This window comes from Neomonachus schauinslandi, chromosome 10 (assembly GCF_002201575.2).
Source record: "Neomonachus schauinslandi chromosome 10, ASM220157v2, whole genome shotgun sequence".
NCBI lineage: Eukaryota > Metazoa > Chordata > Mammalia > Carnivora > Phocidae > Neomonachus > Neomonachus schauinslandi.
In genome coordinates, this window is record NC_058412.1 from 89,965,037 (window position 1) to 89,986,363 (window position 21,327).

Here is a 21,327-nt window from a genome sequence, read left to right on the forward strand (position 1 = left end):
GTAATTTGGGGATCTATAACCCCTCTAAAGTTATATGCAACATTTTATGTAGATATTACTGAATGCTCAAATGGACTTTTTAATTGAGGCAGATGTCAAAGTGAGGTGCCAGAGAAGAATATGAAATTTCTCACAGAAGGAGAAGACCCATAGATATTGAAGAAGTAAAAGTCAGGAGTTGGAGAGCAGAGGGAAAGTTTTAAGCAAGGTGGGTTCCTGTCCAAACCTCACCAAAGCGACAAGCTGAGATTGACTCAATGCTTTCTAGCTGGGCACCCAAGAAGGGGCTGGGCTGGAACTGGCCTGAGCAGAGAGAGCTGGGGTGGGAAGACCCACACACCCTAGCCAAGAGAAACCAAGGGATTCCCATGGGGCAAGCAACCAGCTGGAAGACAGAGCATTACACTGCTATGACAGGCAGAATAGTGTCCCTCCAAAATATCCCTTTCCAACCCTTGGAATCTGTGAATAGGCTGCCTCCAAAAGCAAAGGGGATTTGCAGGTGTGATTAAGTTAAGGTTCTTGAGGTGGAGAGGTCATCCTCAGTTATCTGGGTGGGCTGAACATAATCACAGGGGTGCTTGTGAGAGGGAGGTAGAGAGTCAGAGAAGGACAGGTGACAGAAGAATCAGAGGTCAGATGAGACATTTGAAGATGCTGCACTGCTGGCTTTGAAGATGGGAAACGGGCTACAGGCTAAGGCATGTAGGTAGCATCTACAAGCTGGAAAAGGATAAAAATGGGTTCTTCTCCAGAGCCTCCAGAAGGAATGCAACCCTGCCAACACCTTAATTTTAGGATTTGTAATCTCCAGAACTGTGAGATAATAAATGTGTGTTGTTTTAAGCCAGTGTTGATGGTAACTCATTACAACAGCCCTAGGAAACTAACACAACTTCCAAGAGAGCTATGGAGGAGAGGTTACTAGCAGTGGAGGCTGGGGGAAAGCCAGGAAGTGACCCAAAGAACAGTACACTGCACAATTCCCAACAAGTCCAAGAGCACTGCAGCTGGAGCCAAGCAGGGACTTCTCAGTACCCCCACCCCTTCTTCTTCCCCTGGTCCTCACACCAGAAGGGTCCTGAGGTAAGATGGTAAGATGGGGCAGATGGAACAGATGGAACAGATGGGGAAAACAAAAAAGGAGCTATCACTCCTCCCCACAGTCAGGCCTTCAAGAGGGAGAAGTGCAGCTTCACAACACATTCCAAGCTCTGACCATCTGGAGAGACTGGTTCTTGATTACTGGATTGAGGCTGTATGTATTGTCTGAGAGTGCCTGAAAGGTTACAGGGGACAAATAGCACAGCCGAGTCCATTCAAAGGGACAGTGGAAAGTGAAGTAGTGTCATGACTTCACCCATACATGGAGTCTGCTCCCCATACGGGGCACAACCTCTGTTTTCTGGGGAGCATTGTCTTCTCTGAGGGGGGCATGCACCTCCCAAATTTAAGAATTATTAACACAGGGGGTTGTCTGGGTGGCTAGTAGGTTAAGGTCTGACTTTGGCTCAGGTCATGATCTCAGATTCTGGGATTGAGTCAGGTTCCCTATTCAGTGGGAGCCTGCTTGTCCCTCTGCCCCTCCCCTTGCTCATGTTCTCTCTCTCTCTCTCTCTCTCTCTCTCTCTCTCTCAAAAATAAATAAATAAAATATTTTTTTTTAAAAGGTAAGAATTATTAACACAGGCGGTCACACCACTGCTGCCATCGTGCCAGCCCTTTGGGTCTCAACAAGGCTGGATGATGCTTCAGAATGACACACAAGCCAATCTGAGAGCAGATTGGATCCAGTTTCATTCAACATGACAGAAACCAACTAGGCCCAATTTATATTGATGCGTCATGCCTTATGTGGGAAGGACAGCAGTTCCAGAGGAAAGCTTCTATTGTGGAGAGGTTGTCTAGTCTTCCGTCCCAGAAAATCCAGCACAGCATCACAGTGCAGAACCATCAGCCCACGCCAGATAGCTGCATCATCAGCATGGTTGTGGGCCAGCTCAAGGCTGATGAAGACCCCATCATGAATGGGGTTCCACCAGATATTCTCATTAAAGAACATTAACGATGCTTGGGTTTGCACCAATCACATGTTCAGGCTTTCCCTGCACAGCTTTGGCTGGCCTCCTCCCAGCCAGGCACTCTTGCTGTTTCCTCCTTTCTCCTCTTCTTTATACTATTCACATTCCTCCAGATGCTTCAAATATTATACACAAATGAGCAGGGCCATGGTGGGAGCGGGCTCAGTGCGCTGCAGCTACGGAGGTATTGTGCATGATGTTTGGACACTAGTTGCATCTGACAAAGTTTGTGTTGTACCAGCACATGCCTTGGAAAGTCTTAAGTAATGCAAGAGGTTGTCTTTTTATTTATTTGTTTTTAATCTACTGACAAGTTGCTCTAGTAACACAACAAAGTGAAGGAGAAAGTTCCTCACTGCCCAGATACTGATTTGTTTGGATGTTTCAATGCCTCATGATACAATAAAACCACAAAAATTTTCTTAAAAAGAAAAAGAATTATTAGCACAGAGGAAGAGACCAAGGTTTGCGCCTGAGGGAAAGGTGATATCCTGGCCAGGCAGGGAAGAGGGAGAGGGTGATAAGAAGAGTCCAAGGGAAATCAAAGGACAGGGAGGATGTGGTGTTCACTTGGCTGACCTATTTGTGCTCCACTGCCCTGTGATTCAGCATCCCCCATGTCTCCATTGCTTCCTGTCACTCCAGACTGCCCACAGTGCTGGCTGAGGTGGGTTCAGTAGATAGAGGCCCCTGGCCTGACTTCCACCCAGATAATGCTGGGACAGCAGGAAAGTGTGTGTTGCTAAGACAGAAGCCCCCAAAAGAGAAGAGACGAGTATTTGCATGAGTGTTTGTGTGTGAGAGATGAACATATGCAAAAAGAAGAAGAGGAAGTAGGACTGAAATTGCCAACCATGGCAGAGTGTTCCTGCTCATTCACCAGGTCCAGTTACAGATGGAGAGGGAGGAGGAGGAGGGCTGTGGGTGTCCACCACTGACCATTTAAATCCAACCAGGCAAGGAAGGTCAGTGGGTTCCTGCTGTATGTATTGTCTGAGAGTGCCTGAAAGGAGGGTAAGGAGGGGGGGTCTTCCTATTCCTTCCCAGCTTAGGGACAATGGCCAGACTCTGGCAGGCCCCGCAACTTCTGCTGGTCATCCTGGTGGCCCTGATGGCCCTCACCTACCAAGAAAAAAGGAAAACCTTTCTGAGTGTCAGAGAAGTTCCTGCATCAGAGCCCTATGTGACAGCCACCATGCAATATGTGATCAATGACTTCAACAAGAAGAGTAACGACAAGTACAATTTCCGGATTGTGCGTGTCCTGAAGGCTGAGAAGCGGGTCAGTTCAGCCCCCTCTCCTAGCCATGCCTCTCCAATGGGGACAGTCCAAAGGGGATGCCCATACAAGTGAAATTCAGCCTCATTTAGTTTCAAGTGGGAATTTTAAGAGAAACAAATTCACTGGCATAGATGAAGTTACTGAAATGATACCTAAGACCAGGGGTCAACAGATTATACCCCAGGAGCCAAATAGGCCTGCTGCCTATTTTTGTAAATAGTTTTATTGCTGCCCAGCCATGCCATGCATGCACACATCATCCAAGGCTGCTTTTGAGCTACAACAGCAGTGTTGAGTACTTGCAACTGAGATTGCATGGACTGCAAAGCCTAAAAGATTGACTATCAGGACCTTTACAGTTTATAGACCCTTGCCCAAAACAATTAGTATCATTTGAGTTGTCCAAGGGATGTCTTTGCCCAGAGACTTGAATGGCAAAAAGATAGGAGTCAGATAGGAAGGGGAGAGAGAAGCCCACCAATTTGTCCAGGAAGGAGTGCTTGACCTTGGGCACCATGCAAAAGAGTTCTTTCACCAGAACCTACAGAGAAAGAAGTCCTTTTATCTCTTTGCCACTTGCTCCTCACAGATTACTGACCACATGGAGTATCATGTGAACATGGAAATGCGGCGGACCACCTGTCAAAAGCTCGAGACTTCTAACTGCTCCTTTCAGGAAGGGGAGCTTTACAAGGTACTGGATGAATACACATTAATTCAGAAAGAACCCACTGGGGTTTTCTGTGGTTTTAGGATGAGGTAGAGTAGAATTACTGAGGGTATATTCAAGCCTGCTTGAAAAGAAAGCATAGATAACACCAGCTTGCTCAAAGAGGAAAAGTGAAGGTAAGAGTTACCAAGATCCTGCCTGGCAGGTGCGGTTCCTTTGTTGTTGAAAGAATTATGGGAGGTAAAGGGGAGAGCCAAGTTGGCTGAATAACTGAATATAACAATAGATTAAAATTAGATCTTCTTGGATGTTAGTGATTGAACTGATGGAATTGGTATTCTGATTTCTGTTTTAGGAGAAATGTAAGTGTTTAAGCTTCCCACCCCACCCCCACCCTGGGCTTTCAAAGGAAGAGCAAGAAAACAAAATCAAACTAAGAAATCATGTTTATTAGTTTTTCATTATGGGACAAGAGGGAAGTGAAAAAGAAAAGCAAAGTCTTGAGAGAGAATGGGGACAAGGGAAGGAGGGAGTGGGTGTGATGGATCAGTGGATGAACAGATAAAAGTGCAAGGAAGGAAGGATGGATGGTGATGGGTGAGTCCAAGTGGATGGATCCAAGTGGATGGATGATGGATGGATGGATGGATGGATGGATGGATGGATGGATGGATGAAGTCAGCAGAGGATATGTAAGGGAAAGTGTGAAGTAAATGACACAGGAGTAAAAATAAAGAGGAAAAAAGAATCACTAGTTCCTATTGTGAGTATGGCAGGATGGATCCTATTTCTAGTCTACAATTATCACCATAAACAGAAGGGCATTTGATGATCTCAGCAATACTACCATCAAGTGACTGAAATCAAAATAAAAGTCAAGTCATATTTGGATTGGAGGCATGGTGAGGTGGTGTCATTTTCCCCAACCGCATATGTTATATCCTCTTCTTGCTCCTTTAAAATTTTCACTTTGCTTGTTGACCTTTTTAAAATATTATTTTTGTTTTTTAGCAAATTGAGTGCTTCTACTCAGTGTTTGTTGTTCCTTGGTTTGAAAAGTACAAAATTCTGAACAAAAACTGCACCGATGGCTAGATGTCCCAGAGCACACACCTGCAATCATTATGCATGAAAGTATCCTGCAATAAGCAGTAATTCTCAATATAGAAAATAAATGTTTGTCAAACTATTATCATAATGCTCTTAACACTCTTAATGTTTATGATTCCACTCTTTTTTGCCAAATTCTTCAGTTCATTATAATAAAATCTGAAGATACTTTGGGATAGGGCAGTTTGGGGATTCTAATCAGGTGATGCGGATAATTCCTGACCTTATAGCCTATACCTGCATGATAGCAGAACTTCAATCCCAGCCTCATTTCAAGTAGGAGTCTTCAGACTGTAGAGTAAGTAGAAGATGAGAAGGAGGAGGAGGGAAGAAACTGTAGGTCACTTACCTGATTAGACAAAAGCTGTGTGCAAGTATGGTCTACAATGCCTTCTCTGAGGGCCCAATGAGGAATATCCCTTTCCTTGCTTAAAGTGTCGAGCAAGGACAAATAATACAATAATTTTAAAAGATGAGGGTCTTTGTTACTGATAAGGACTAAGTTGGGAGATGTGTGTTATTTTTGCAGGAAAATGAACTGTCTAATACCAAACTCTAGATTTACACCCCTAGCATCAGCAAAATTGGAGCAGGTCTCTTCACAGAGGACTTTCTCACTTGGAGTTACCAAGGAAAATATGTGCCCATGTGGAAAAGAGGAGGACTGGGGTACCATGACTACTTTATTCATCCTAGATAGACAAATCAGAATAATTCCTCTGGGAGAGAAATAATTGGGGGTGAAGAGAAACTGGGAATACTATGTCAAAGGGACTCCCTTTCTATGGGTGCCATATTAGCAGTGGGGAATGATCCCACACACCCCCAGCCAATAGCTTGATTCGGGATTTCAGAAATTGTCACCAATTTCATCTCTCCACTCCACTTCCTCCATGTGGTCTCAGAGGGCTGCCAACTGGGTCACATCTGTCCTCATTCACATCCAGTAGGGGAGAAAAAGATCTCATCCCCAGGAACTGAGGAAAAAGTCTTGTGGTTTAATACCACTGGGGAACTCTAAGGACATTATAAAATACATACACACATACACACACACACTCACACTCATAACTGTTTCTTACACACACACAGACACACACATACACACACACACATCTACCTGAAGGGAGAGGGAGTGGGGTATTTATGCAACAGCCCCAGTCAGTTATTGGCTGCAGAAGAGCTCCTAGGAGGCATTAATTCCCTAGTACCACTGGCCTGGGGTGGCTTGAGGGCAGAGCAGGCAGCCAGAGATAAAAGGGCATAGTCATAGGCATTTGGAGCTGATGTGCACAGAAAGATAAGATGTGGGAAGATAAAGGCAGAATGCCAATAGGGTACTCTTTCTACATGTGGACTGTGTAGGGATGCAAAATAGACACATCAATTCTCTACCAGATAGAGATAGCTGGGAGCTTTGAAAGAACAATATTTTTGCCTTCTACACTTCCTACCAAAGTTCTGGAATGCTCAGGACCCTGTTTCAGGTGGCGCCCAGGTGGGACTCCCCTCCACCAACTATTCAGGAAAATGTTAACCTACAGTTTCTTCATCTTCATCTTCATCTTCATCTTCATCTTCATACCTATTTCTTGGGGTAGTTATAATATTAATGATGATAGTGCATGTAAATTACTTAACAAAGCAAATATTCGAATAAATGTTAATGATTAGTAAGAATATTGGCAGTAGCAGTAGCAATTTAATATTAATCCATCATTCAACTCTCTGCTGGCATTTTGGCTGCTTTGTTTGAAGGCAAAGGTTATTACCTGGGGTAGAATAAAGGAAAGGTAGAACATTTGTGCCCATTGATATTTTGGATTTCTCAGCCCAATTTTTTTTTAAATTTTTTATTTTTAAACAATAAAAAGAAGAAAGTTATAAGTTAGTACAGAGAGGTCTCTTGTACGCTTCATTTAGTTTCCTTGCATGGTCACAACTTTTGTAGTTATAGAAAAATATCACAAGCAGGAAATTGATACTGGTATAGTTTGCATGTGTGTCATTTTGTCATATGTGTAGATTTGTGTGACTGTAACCACAATCAAGATATAGAACTATTCCATCACCACAAAGATACTCTGAACTAACCCCTATAGAGTCACACCTCCCTTTCCCCACCATCTGAAACTCCTTGCAACCACTAATTTATTCTCTATCTCTTTAGTTGTGCCAATTTGAGAATGTTATATAAATGGAATCAAGTATGTGACCTTTTGAGATTTGTGATGATGCCCTTGGGATCCATCCAGTGTGTTTCATGTTACCAGTAGCTTGTTTCTTTTCATTGTTGAGTGGTACTCCATGGTATATTTATAGCACCACAGTTTGTTTAACTATTTACCTATTTTAAGATGTGTTTGTTCTTTTCAACTTTTACTAATAAAATTTCTGTGAACAATCATGTATGAGTTTTTGTGTGGAGGTAAGTTTTCATTTCTGTGAGTTAAATGCTGAGGAGTGCAGTTGCTGCACCATACAGTAAAGTATATTTTAGGATTTTCTCTTTTTGAAAAAGAAACTGCCAAACTATTTTCCAAAGGATGTAACATTATGTAATGTCCCTTTGTATCCCTGGTAATTTTCTTTGCTCTGAGGTCTGCTTTATCTGATATTAATATAGCTTCTCTCGCTTTCTTTTAATGTTTACATAATATAACTTTTTCATCTTTTCACTTTCAACTTACACATATTATTATATTTGAAGTAAGTTTCTTGTAGACAGCATATAGTTGGGTCAATGTTTATTTAATCCACTCTACCAATCTCTGTCTTTTAATTGGCTTATTTAGACCATTTACATGTAGTTTACACATTCCATTAAGTGTAATTGCTGAAAGGACTTAGGTCTGTTATTTTATTTTTTCTTCTCTCTGTATTTTGTTTCTGTTTTCTTTATTCTTCCTTCCTGTGAGTTACTTGAACATTTTTTAAAGAATTCTATTTTTATGTATCTATACTGTTTGTGAGTATATCTCTTTGCACAGCCTTCTAGGTGATTGCTCTAGATATGACATTATAAATACATAACTTGTCAGTCTGCTGGTGTTGATATTTTACCAGTTTGAATGAAATGTAGAAAGTTTACCTCCCTTTACACCCCTTTATTATTCCTCATTTACAAATGTCCTAAATATTTCTTATACATACATTGGGAACTACATCAGAAAATGATATAATTTTTGCTTTAATGATCAGACATAATTTAGAAAACTCAAAAGAAAGAAATCCTATTGTATTTACCCATATTTTTACTTTTTATGTTCTTCTTTTCTGATGCCTTTTTTAAGATCCTTCTTTTAAATTTCCTTTATATTTAGAGAGCTTCTTTTAGCTGTTATTTTAATGTAGGTCTTCTGGTGCAAATTCTCTAGTTTCCTTCCATGTGAGAATGGCTTATTTCCCCTTTATTCCTGAGGGATATTTTTAGTGGATATAGAATTCTGGATTGACAGTTTTCTTTTTGTTTAGACCCTGAAAAACATTGCAGCTCTTCTGGCCTCCATGGTTTATTATGAGAAATCTGTTGTCATTCAAATTGGGGTTTTCCCCCTAAAGGTAAGGTGCCTTTTCTCTTTCACTGCTTTCAAGATTTTTTTCTTTGTCTTTAAATTTCAGAAGTTTAACTCTGATGTGTTTTGCTGTAAATTGCTTTGGGTTTATCCTGTTTAGGATTTACTCACTTTCTTGAATCTATAGGTTTATGTCTTTTGCCAAATTTGACACTCAGTGAGGTAAAAGCTCTGGCACCCTATTTGGCTTTCTCTGACACCATTTCAACTTGAGTGCTAGGTTCCTCATTACAGCCTCAAGAGGGTGAAAATCTACATTCCCCACTCAGCCTTTGCCAGGGGGTCAAGGGATTGTGGAGCCTCATTTTTCCTGCAGTATTTTCCTGGAGTAAAGCACTTATCTAAATGCTCTCTGTCATAATGGGCTGCCCCATCCTGGCCTTTTGGCCAGAGAGAGCAACCTTTCGCTGAGACTTTTTTTTTATCTGCCCCTGTTGTCATTTCCAGGTTTCCACCTTCTTCATCTCCAAGTCTGAGATACAAAGCAAAAAGGAAAGGGTATAAGCTTCCTATAGCTGCTGTCAAATTTTCACAAACTTGGTGACTTCAAACCATAGAAACTTGTTCTCACACAGTTCTGGAGCCATGAAGTCTAAAATTAAAGGTGTTGGCAGGACTGTGCTCCCCACAGAGGCTCTAGGGGAGAATCTGTTCTTTGCTTCCTCCAGCCTCTGGTGGCTGCTGGCTTTGCTGGGCTGTGGCACATCACTACCCTCTCTGCCTCTGTCTTCACACACCTTCTCCTCCACATTTCTTTGCTAAATCCTTCTCTGCCTCTCTCTCATAAGGAAAACTGTCTTGGGTCTCTTAGACATCAGGGCCTGGACTCCCCACTCCTTTCACAGAGACCTACCTTGTGTCTGTCCTTCCTAGCTGCCATTCATAAAAGCAAGGCAGGTGGGTGGAGCAGGAAGAGGTCACTTTAAAAATTCAAAGCAAAGCCATAAAGTTTGGTAAAATATTATTAAAAGAATAAAGTATCATTTGATATTACATAAAATAAAGCTACAAACAAAACAATTAGGTGATATAACTAAAAGATATTTTTAAAAGTAAGAACTTAGAAGTTGAACAAGGTTTAAATCAATAATTAAATAGCATTAGAGAGGCAAATTAAGTAAAAAATTTTAAAATGTTAAAAAAATCTTGAGTAAATTAGCTAAAAGTTGAATGTACACATATCCTATTATCCAGGATTCCACTCTTAGTTGTGTACTCGACAGAAACTCATGCATATGTCTACCATTAGACACACACATGCATATTTATTCTTAATAGCTTTTATTCTTAGAAACTAGAAACTACCATAACGTTCATTATCAGTAGAATAGATAAGTATAGTGTGGTATAATCACAAAATAGAACTCTACACAATCTTAAAGTGAGCTACAATTACACAGAAATATGTTGAATGAAAGAAGCCAGAAACAAAAGAATATATATTGTATGATTCCATTTGTAAAAGCTCAACCAACAGGCCAAACTCAGCTAGAATGGTGGGATCTGGAGAGGCTCCTCACCTGTACCATGGAGGTGAGAGTTGCTATTTCATAGGCTGTTGTGATAACCAAATGAGAAAGTGAGGACAGCAGGCCCATGCAAATCATCCACTCAGCCTTCAATGACATTAGATTTGAAGAACTGGATGCTTCTGGCTTCTCTCTTGCATGAGAATTTCACCACCTTTAACACTGCACCTCCACTCTCCCTTCTCTCTCAAGACACTCAGGTGAATTTGAGGTTCTTATTTGTGTGTTTACTCTTCCCCTTTGGAAATCCTCTCTCAAGTTGCCATTATAAGTGTGCTGGTGGGTCTGGTCACTGAGGAGTTTCTCAGCCTTCATCTGATCCCCATTTCTGGTCCAGTGTACACCTACTCTGCTCAACTATGAGTCACATGAGGGAAGACGCTGTAGGTCTCATTCCTCCAACAATGAGCACATGGGAGGCTCAGGAGCTCTCTCTGAAGAAAAGAGTTCACACGGCCAGCCCAGACTGCTGTCCTTGGAAAGGCCCACTTGTGAAGTTGGCCTTGGTTGGAGTGTGGGAACTTGGATGGCAAACAGTTCCCTACACTGATATAAAACTCTCCCTAAGTGATGAGAGGACCTCATTGTGTCTATACTGTTTATACAATGTGACTTATGCTGAATACCTTTTTTCCTTCTGGGAGTCTGAAGTTTGGACACGCCTTAGGCAGAAGCTGCCTATGTGCAGGGAAAAACCCATGGCACTGAGTCTCTAATGAGCTTCCCTGGGAAATACATTTCACACATGTTATCACAACTCACTGCTGGGGAATTAAGCGCATACCGTCTGACTGCACCAGGAAAGGAGTCTGGAAACCTGCACCTAGTTCCCTGAACTTTTCCACATTAACTTTTTCCCCGTTGCTGATTTTATCTTATACCCTTTCACTGTAATAAGTCATAGCTGTGAGTACAACTGTGTGCTGAGTCCTGAGGGTCTTTCTATTGAGTTACTGAACCAGTGAACTTGGGGACCTCAGCCACATTCACAAAGATATGTAAGTTACAGAGAGTATGGGGAGGAAACAGAGCTCCTGCAAGCTCAGGCTGGTGGTCAGAAATTGCCTGAATCACAACAAACCTCAGAGACATGCACTGAAGTAGAAAAACTATGAGTTTCCTCCAAAGAGTTAACATCCTTCTGTTCAAATTGCACCCACCCCCTAAGGGCCACTGAACATGTGCATGAGTGTGTGTCTGCATATGTGTGAGTGTGTCTGTGTATGAGTGCGTTGTGAGTGTGCACATGCACATATGTGAGTGTGCATGTGTGCATGAGTACAAGCAGGTGTGTGGAGATCCTGTTGAGGGGGATGAGGTCCTTCAGAAGTCTAATAGAAAGTGCACAGTGTGACCATCTAAGTTTTTATCATACATCTTTGCACCAATGCATTCAAGCCTCCAGACAAGAGTTGTTCCAGAGTTGGTAATAGTTCATCCAGGGCACAGTGTACACCAAAAAATCACAAATGAAACTCTGTGGAAGGAGAAGGAAAACAGCCTTCAGGGAAATATTTTTTGAAGGTGAACAAAAAGCTCCTGCCCCCCAACAAGCCCTTATCTGGGGAATCTGGACCAGTCTCTGTGTCTGCTCAATGACCACATGGGTGAGGGGGATCTGTTCACAGTCACCTGGGTGGGGGCAGAGTGGGGCTGGCCTGAACAGGGATGTCACCCTGGGTGCCCCCTGCCCAGTCACTGGGACTGAAACAGGTCTGGAGCCTGGAGCCTGCAGCCCAGCCAGATGCTGGGATGAAGTCTGGGCAGGAGAGCCTGGGACAGCTGCACTGCCCACAGCCCCAGTCCTCCTGCTCCTGCACTCAGGCACAGAGTGTCCCTCGTGTCTGCCAGCTTGCAGGTGGTTGCACCAGGTGGTACTGGGAAAAGCCAGAAAAGATGGGCAGAGGTTGGAAGACAAGAAGGAAACTAGACAATTCCCAGGGATATAGAGAGTATGAGCCGAGAGCAGAGCGAAGCCCCAGGGAAAGGAAACCACTTCCACCTGAGGGGCAGGGGTGAGACTGCCAGGGGCCGGGGCTATGACAGCTCAGGGTGGGGAGACTGCCCAATTAGAGAGCCTTCCTCCCACCTCTGGGCACCTCCAATGGCATCAAGCAGCCCTAAGGCCCATATCTACACAGATAGAAAAGCTGTCAATGTCCACTTTTGGTCTACTTTTTAAAATTTTACTTTTCCCCCTTTGATCACAAGTCCCTGCTCCACTTGATCTTAGCCAAAAGGCCGAGAAGCAATACAATCCCTGCTCAGATGACTGCCACCACACACCTTTTTCAGCTTCTTTTTGCTTTGAATGGGGCATGAATTACTTGTGCTATTCCTCTTGCATTTGGTCCGGCTAATTTTCACAGTTACCATATACTCCACTCCAGTCGTGAGCTACCGAGAAACAGCAACACTGTTAGTGTTGACTCCAAGCATCCAGTTGCTGACCCTCCCCAGGAAAATCTAGGAGATGAAGCCCCAGGAGCCACAATCCCTGTTTCCAGAGCTCATCCAGTAAAAGCATGGCTCCCTCTTCTCCTCCCAGCTGGAGGATGCACAGTGACAGCTGAGGCCCTTGGTCGGCCCCCAGCATGTGCAGAGCCCTTCCCCTTGCTTTGGACTGGCCTCACTTTGCAGTCACAGATGGCTTCTCACTTGTCTCCCTTGCAACCTCAGGATGAGGGATTGGCAAGACATTGAGCTTGGCTGCCCGGCAGCCCCAGAATACCCCCCATATCTATACACATGATCCTCAGAATGCATAGGGGTGCATCTTGTCCCTCCGTTTCATCCTTTTCCTCCCTCCCTACTCTCCTTCCCAACCAACCTGATGGAAAGCAGTTTAAAAACACAGCTAAAAAACACAGGCTTAGAAACTGAATTGATTTGGGGCATTCATTTCCCTCCTACTAACACTGCACCCTTGAGCAAATGCCCAGCAGCCTCCCTTTCTTCAACTACAGAGTCCAGATAATAATTATGCCTGCTCAAGGAGTTGTTGCATGGGCTAAAGAGAAGCATGCATCTCACTGAATGCACAAAGCAAATTTTAAAATAATTTATTATGAATTATTAAATGTTTTAGCAAAGTGTGGGGAACATTACTCTGAAGCAGCTATGGAGTTAGGAAAGCAACAGAACTGAAGACAGAAGAACTGTGCTCAAGTTCTGGCTTTATCCCCTGCTAACTCTATCTCCTTGTCCAAGCCCTGCCACCTCTCTGACTCAGTTTCCTCATCTAGAGAATGGGAAGAAGAGTGCCAATTTCCTCCTAGGGTGTATGCAAACAGTGAATGTGTAAACCATGGAGAACACACACCAGGGCTATTCCCAGCTGTTGGGATCTGTCTTGTTGTGCTCATGATCAAGTGCCAGGCTGTAAGGACTGTGAGGGCAGGGATGCTGGGAAAGCCTTTTGTGGCAGGACCTGCACCCTGAAGTGAAACTCCAACAAATGCTTTGGTGATTCATGTCCTCTGTTGGAAATGGCTGGGTCCCTCAAGTCAACACACAGAATAGAGAGCTCTGCCCTGGGGAGGGGAGAAGCTCCTGGAAGTTCCCTGCTTCCTTGTCCCTATGTTAGGGTCAAACCAACAGAGAGGGCTTGGTACTCTCCCTGGTGGTGGTAGAGGGAGAGAGCAGCCACACTGCCCCCTAGAGGAAAGTGCCCCCAGAAAAACCCAGGGTGGTTGCGGGGGCCGGGAGGGGGGGGAAGGAGGCCTGAGGGCGTTATGGCCATCTTGGTCCCAGCATCTGCCACCTGAAGAACTTCGGGATGCAGGGCTCCAAGCTCTTCATCAAAGGACGATGGTTCCATCCAGGTGTTGGCATCTTGCAGGGCTTTCACACTGACCTTCAGCATACTCCATAGGTATGAAAAATCTAAAACACTGGCCATAAATTTTACTGATATTCCAGTGTGCAAAGTGTTTTAGCATTCATTATTAGACTGGATTGCTAGGTAATAAGAGGAATCATCGTAGTCATACAAATATTTTCACAAGTGCGGCTTCACTCTTATTCTGCCCACTTGCAGGTGAGGAAACAGGCCTGGAGAGTATGAATGGTGCTTGACATAGATCTCACAATTAGAGGGACCTGGAACCTGGGTGCAGGCAGCTCATCAGGCCCACCTCCTATACCCCTCTGTGGGGTATTAGGACGCACACAATCATGTGGTGAAAGGACCCAGGTCACCTAGCTATGTTGGGGCACACACACTCTGTTCTTTTATCCATCTGAATGACATTAAAAGGTTGTTCATAAACTATTCTTCGAGAGTTAACTGTTAATGATAATGGACTGATTCCACAAGTCAGACCTCCTGGGAGTCTCAGATTTATCCTTGGGAACCATGACCTGGGAGAACAAGCCAACTTGGCAAGAATTTTGGTCAACAGCCGCCACCTTGTGTCCAAGTCACCTCAGTGTTTGTGGGCCTGATGAGCCACCATCTTGGGGGCAAGAGTATGTGACTGAAACAGGGACAGGCTGATGTCCACATTGTGATGTCAGGCCTGCTTCGTGTCACACTAACCCTGCCTGCCCCTCTCTGCGCCCCACCCTTGCTGGTTTCTCCTGTTCCCACTGCCCCTCTCTCTCCCGGCCGGAGACATTTTCTTCTGTCAATTTTTTTTTTTTTTCCAAATCGGGTTAATTGAACTAAAATGTGCTATTGCTTCTGCCCTAACTAACGTATAGTTTACTATGTAAACTTGAAGGGAAGTTGGACCCACGAAAGTGGTTTTCAAACAACTTTTCTTTCCTCAATCACCCTCAATTGATGTATTTCAAAAAAACTTTGTATGCAAAACACATAAAAAGAGAGATGATCTGATTGAAGTCTGTTTCTCACTCCCCCTTCTCCTTTCCACCCCCAAAAAATGTCCTGTGCAATCCCAGATTTCTATAGAGTACAACTAGAAAGTTCAGACTTGACAGCCCTGGACACTGAAAAACTATGTTGAGGGGGAACCTACAGAGAACATTTATATTTCACCAAAGCAGAAACAAAGTCATCTTCATCAGCTGTCACTCTGGTAGGACGAATTTCAGAACAAAAGGCAATTCTTCCCAAGAAAGAACAGTTGAGAACCTCAGAAGCTGTTTTTACTTCAGACCAAGAGTAACAGAGTAAGGTTTCATTCCAGTCATTCGGCTAGCATTTCAAAGCATGGTGAAGGCAAGTCTGGGGTCCAAAAAACTCCAAAGCATGCTCATCCCAAATGAAGCCTCCCCCCACCTTGGTGAAACCATCACTTGATTCTCTCTGGGAGCCATACCATGTCCCCGGATGTCCAAGTGGGCACTGCCCACATCCACAGGAACTGAGGCACAAACCTGCATCTGACTTCGAAGTAGCTTGTCGACTTGAAATAAGTAGGTGTCATTGCTAGCATTGTTGTAGGTTTCCATGAAGAATTGGAGTGTTGAATTCATGTTTGTCTTGCTCATGGACGTCTCCTGGAAGCCTTCCCACCTTTGAAAATGACCTAGTCTGGCTTCTAGGACCAGGGCAGCCAACAGCAACAGAGGGTTCCTCCAGCATCCAACTCCCATCTTGCAGTCTCAGAAACCTCCTATCCACTGCACCTGCCAGGGCGGGGTTGGAGCCAGAATGCAACTCACTCACCATCCCGCGGCGGCCTTTGCCCAGTGGGCTTGCCCAGGTTGAGACCCCAGAGACCTCAGCCTTATCCTTTCAGGGCTCTGCCCCCAATCTGACCAAAGGACCAACCGCCACCTTGTGTCCAAGTCACCTCAGTGTTTGTGGGCCAGTGTTTGTGGGAGATCTCCCTGCATGGTTGCTCAACTCTCTTTCAGGTTTGTACATTTTCCACATATTTATGATACCCACTTGGTTCTTCCATTATTCAGGCAAGTGTAATTTCTAACACCAGCCAAGATGGGCAAGACCCTCTCCTTGCCTTCATATTTATCGAGGAAGAAAGCCCCCAGAACAGAGCTTTATAGTCCTATGTCATAAGAAGTATATGGGACAGGGGCGCCTGGGTGGCTCAGTTGGTTAAGCGACTGCCTTCGGCTCAGGTCATGATCCTGGAGTCCCTGGATTGAGTCCCGCATCGGGCTCCCTGCTCGGCAGGGAGTCTGCTTCTCCCTCTGGCCCTCCCCCCTCTCATGTGCTCTCTCTCATTCTCTCTCTCTCAAATAAATAAATAAAGTCTTTAAAAAAAAAAAGGAAGAAGTATATGGGACAGAGAAGCGCCATTGATGGGAATTGGGGAAGACTTATGGAGAAGGTAATATTTGAAGTGGAATATGAGGAATCAAGATATGGGACAGGGTGTGATACATTCTACTTACCTATTGTGGATTCTACCTGTTTAACCCAGCCATCAACTATTCCCTATGCCTCCTTTACAGCTAGGTTCTCTTTACTCTCCTGCCTCCTTTCTCACCACAGATTTCTGCCTGCTGGATCCCACTGTAGCTGCAGACCCTGGCACTAGCTCTTGCTATCTTGGTGTGACCCCAGCAGATCTTTGTGAGGTAATATTAGCCTCCCTGTGAGGAGGGAATAAACTCTGATCCTTGTTCATAAATTAATCCTGAAGACCCCTGAAGGTTAGGTGTTGCTTATTTGGGGCAGGAAAAATTTTCCTCAACCCTCTTTGGGTCTCTGGCTGGACCTAAGAATTAAACTAACAGGAGAAAAGCATACATGTTTTATTGACATTTTGTATAGGCATGGAGCCTTCACAAGAAAATGAAGACATGAAGAAGTGGCCAGAACAAAAAGCTTATATACCCTGTAAACAAAGAAACAATAAATGTGTGAAGAATAGACAAGACAAGGGGGTTTGGACTAGGAATAATAAATGGTGAAGAGATAACAAGGTTTGTTTATACAGCCTTATCCTCCATCTCTGGGTATAAGGATGTCCTCCATCTTCCTGGTACATGGAAGGTACCTTTCACATGGGAGATTTATCTTCTGTTTTTAGGGAAGAAGGTCTCCAGGTGGGGGGTGGGGGATGATGAGATTGTCCTTCCTGCATCGCCATTTTCTCAAACTCCTTAGGCTTAAGATCTTCAATGCACCAAAATGCCAAATTTGGGGGTAACATGCCCTGAACCCATCACCTGCATCCAGAAGCCTGTAATAACTCCACATTTTTTAAACTTTTGTTAAGGTGGGATCCTGAATGGGGTCCTGCAGCAGAAAAAAAGAATTAGTGGGACAAATGATGAAATGTGAATCAAGTCTGTAGATCAGTTCATAGCACTGCACTGATGTTAACTTCCTAGTTTTTACCTTCGCACTGTACTTACATGAGATGCTAACATTTGGGGTGAATATTTTATGTTATTTTTGTAGCCTTTTTGTAAGTATGAAATTATTTCAAAATAAAGGTTAATTTCTTTAAATTTTTTTGTTTAAATTCAATTTAGTTAACATATACTATATTATTAGTTTCAGGGATAGAATTCTCTTCAGCAACCCTCAGTTTGTTTCCTAGAGTTAAGAGTCTCTTATGACTTTCCTACCTCTTTGTTTTCATCTTATTTTTTTAATTAGATATTTGCAAATGATACTACAGATAAAGGGCTGACATCCAAGATCTATAAATAACTTCTCAAACTCAACACCCAAAAGACAAATAATCAAGTCAAAAAATGGGCAGAAGACATGGACACTTCTCCAAAGAAGACATACAAATGGCTAACAGAAGCATGAAAAAATGTTCATCATCATTAGCCATCAGGGAAATTCAAATCAAAACCACATTGAGATTAGAATGGCAAAAATGAACCAGACAGGAAACAACAAATGTTGGCGAGGATGTGGAGAAAGGGGAACCCTCTTACACTGTTGGTAGGAATGCAAGTTGGTACAGCCACTTTGGAAAACAGTGTGGAGGTTCCTCAAAAAGTTAAAAATAGAGCCACCCTATGACCCAGCAATTGCACTACTGGGTATTTACCCCAAAGACACAGATGTAGTGAAAAGAAGGGCCACATGCACTGCAATGTTCATAGCAGCAATGTCCACAATAGCCAAACTGTGGAAAGAGACGAGATGCCCTTCAACAGATGAATGGATAAAGATGTGGTCCATATATACAATGGAATATTACTCAGCCATCAGAAAGGATGAATACCCAACTTTTGCATCAACATGAATGGAACAGGAGGAGATTATGTTAAGTGAAATAAGTCAAGCAGAGAAAGTCAATTATCATATGGTTTCACTTATTTGTGGAACATAAGGAATAGCATGGAGGACATTAGGAGAAGGAAGGGAAAAATGAAGGGGGGGGAATCAGAGGGACAGACGAACCATGAGAGATTATGGGCTCTGGGAAACAAACTGAGGGCTCTAGAGGGGAGGGAGGTGGGAGGATGGGTTAGCCTGGTGATGGGTATTAAAGAGGGTACGTACTGCAAGGAGCACTGGGTGTTATACGCAAACAATGAATCATGGAACACTACATCAAAAACTAATGATGTAATGTATGGTGATTAACATAACAATAAAAAATTTTTTTAAAAAGACAACAGAAAAAAACTAATGATGTACCATATGGTGACTAACATAACATAATAAAAAAATAAAAATAAATAAATTCAATTAGCTAACACGTTTCATCCTTAGTTTCAGATGTAATGTTCAACAATTCATTAGTTGCATATAACACCCAGTGCTCATCACATCACATGCCCTTCCCAATGCCCATCACCCAGTTACCCCATCCCCCCACCCACCACCCCTCCAGCAACCTTCAGTTCGTTTCCTAGAGTGAAGAGTCTCTCATGGTTTGTCTACCTCTCTGATTTCTTCCCATTCAGTTTTCCTCCCTTCCCCTATGATCCTCTGTGCTATTTCTTATATCCCACACATGAGTGAAACTATATATTTGTCTTTCTCCAATTGACTTATTTCACATAGCATAATACCCTCCAGTTCCATCCATGTCGATGTAAATGGTAAATATTCATCCTTTCTGATGGCTGAGTAATATTCCATTGTATATATAAACCACATCTTCTTTACCTGTTCATCTGCTGAAGGACATCTCAGCTCCTCCCACAATTTGACTATTGTAGACATTGCTGCTATGAACATTGGGGTGCAGGTGCCCCTACTACATCTGTATCTTTGGGGTAAATACCTAATAGTGCAATAGCTGGATTTTCATCTTATTTTATTTTTCCTTCCTTTCCCCATGTTCATCTGTTTTGTTTCTTAAATTCCACAAAATAAAGGTTAAAATGTTCAAAAATAAATAGGACCTTAGTCTTTGGGAAGGAGCACACATGCAGTACTACCTTGCAATCCAACTCTCCTGGGTTCAGATCCCTTGCTGGGTGACTCGGAGAGACAGTTAATCTCTGAGCCTCAGTTTCTTCATCTATAATATGAGAATGGGAAAAACTACTAATCTTGGTTTGTGGTGGAAACTAAATCCATGTACCAAACAACCTGTTCCCAGGTCAGGCATTGGTCAGTGCTTGGAAACATCTTCTGGGTGATTCTTTCAAGACTCTGAACCCACACACTGAAGCCCATGGTCTGTCAGACCCCAAATGCCCTGGGACCCAGACCACCCTCCAGTGTGAAAATCCTACTAGGACCTGTTACAACATCACCCCTGACCCTCAAAGCCTGCCTTGTAAGACTTGTCCAGCTGATGGAAGTGGCCACTTTGGAACACCCTGAACCAAAGCTGCAGGAGCACCATTGTCAAATAGATGCATAAGGGTTCTGAGTAATGTGTGTGCAGACTGCCTTGGAAACCTGAGCTATACCCATTGGACTGTGGACCTGAGGAAGGAAAAGTAATATTCAATGGACCATATCAGAAAATCTATGAACATGGGGCCAAATACATAAAAAAATTGATCTACTTAAAGAAATATGCACCTTGGTTATATCCATAAAGTTAGGGGGAAATGAATCCCCAGTAATTTGCATGGAATAAGAAAAAATATATAGACCCTGGCTATGCCCATAGAATAAAACAGAAAAAGGGGACCATATCTGCCACACCTGGAGTTCTTTGGCTTATGGTGGCATAACTCCAATCTCACCTCTCTCCACATGGCCTTCTCATCTGTCTCTTTATCTCAAATCTCTCCCACCTTTCTCTTAAGAATGCCAGTCATTGGATTTGGGACCTACCCTAAATCCAATGTGATCTCATCTCAAGAGCCTTAACTTAATTATATCTGCAAAGACTCTATATCCAAATAATTTCACATTCATGGGTACTAGGGGCAATGACTTGTGCATATATTTTTGGGGAACACAATTCAACACACTAAATTGTCCACAGAATAAGAAGAAAATTGAGAGTACAAGTGTATCCATATATACTAGTTTCCCATGGTTTTGTAACAAATTAACATGAGTTTGGTGGCTTAAAACCACAGAAATATATTGTATTTTAATTCTGGAGGCCAGAAATATGAAGTCATTTTCACTAGACCAAAATCAAGGTGTTGGCAGGGCCATACTCCCTCCAGAGGCTTTGGGGGAAAATCCACTGGTTGTCGTCATTCCTTGGCTTGTGGCCACAACACTTCAATCTCTGCTTCTGCGGGCATATGCCCTCCTCTTCTGTCTGCCTCCCTTGTATAAAGATATATGGATGGTATTTAAGGCCCATCTGAGAAATCCAGAATGATCTGCCCATCTCAAGATCTTGAACTTAATCACATCTGTAAACTTCTTCTTTACCACGTAAGACAATGCTCACAAGTTCCAGGGGGTCATTATTCAGCCTACCACACCATGGATTCAGGAAAAATAGGAAGAGTGATTATTTCCATGGAAGGAGGAGGACAGGGGCCCTGGTCATGTCCCTGGAGAAGGAAAAAAAGAGAAATAAACACATCCATGGAAATGAGAGGAAATAAGAAGCCTCATCAATTCCATGCTTAAAGGGAAAACAGGTATCCTGGTTACATCTGTGGAATAAGTGAAAAATAGGAGACCTGATAATATTCACGGGATAGATTGAAGATAGGGATCAGCATTATATTCATGAATCAGTGGAAAAATACAGGAGGGTGGATGATTTCCATAGCTTGATGGGGAAATGGTGGTTTTGGT

The 21,327-nt window shown here is 43.1% G+C and overlaps 2 protein-coding genes and 1 pseudogene across 2 annotated transcripts; 2 read left to right on the plus strand and 1 right to left on the minus strand.

Moving 5' to 3' along the window:
- The first annotated feature begins 1,756 nt into the window (after positions 1–1,756).
- On the plus strand, positions 1,757–2,348 carry LOC110590024 (annotated as a pseudogene).
- A 790-nt stretch (positions 2,349–3,138) lies between these two features.
- On the plus strand, positions 3,139–5,128 carry CST11 (cystatin 11). The gene is made up of 3 exons (XM_021700711.1): positions 3,139–3,363; positions 3,953–4,057; positions 5,045–5,128. The coding sequence occupies exons 1-3, from the start codon at positions 3,139–3,141 to the stop codon at positions 5,126–5,128; spliced, it is 414 nt and encodes a 137-aa protein (XP_021556386.1).
- A 6,512-nt stretch (positions 5,129–11,640) lies between these two features.
- CSTL1 (cystatin like 1) lies at positions 11,641–15,809 on the minus strand. Its single transcript, XM_021700712.1, has 3 exons — positions 15,591–15,809; positions 12,534–12,644; positions 11,641–11,724 (listed from the first exon to the last, which is right to left on the minus strand). Exons 1-3 carry the CDS (start codon positions 15,807–15,809, stop codon positions 11,641–11,643), a joined length of 414 nt encoding a protein of 137 aa, XP_021556387.1.
- Positions 15,810–21,327: the final 5,518 nt, after the last annotated feature.

What these genes read in the sequence shown, in the direction of transcription:
- CST11 (XM_021700711.1), top strand. Translation starts at nt 3,139, where the DNA reads ATGGCCAGACTCTGGCAGGCCCCGCAACTTCTGCTGGTCATCCTGGTG. An exon ending in TCCTGAAGGCTGAGAAGCGG is followed by an intron (nt 3,364 to 3,952) that starts GTCAGTTCAGCC and finishes TGCTCCTCACAG; the next exon opens with ATTACTGACCACATGGAGTA. An exon ending in AGGAAGGGGAGCTTTACAAG is followed by an intron (nt 4,058 to 5,044) that starts GTACTGGATGAA and finishes TTTGTTTTTTAG; the next exon opens with CAAATTGAGTGCTTCTACTC.
- CSTL1 (XM_021700712.1), bottom strand. Translation starts at nt 15,809, where the DNA reads ATGGGAGTTGGATGCTGGAGGAACCCTCTGTTGCTGTTGGCTGCCCTG. An exon ending in TACTTCGAAGTCAGATGCAG is followed by an intron (nt 12,645 to 15,590) that starts GTTTGTGCCTCA and finishes GTTTCTCGGTAG; the next exon opens with CTCACGACTGGAGTGGAGTA. An exon ending in GCAAAAAGAAGCTGAAAAAG is followed by an intron (nt 11,725 to 12,533) that starts GTGTGTGGTGGC and finishes CTCCTTCCACAG; the next exon opens with AGTTTCATTTGTGATTTTTT.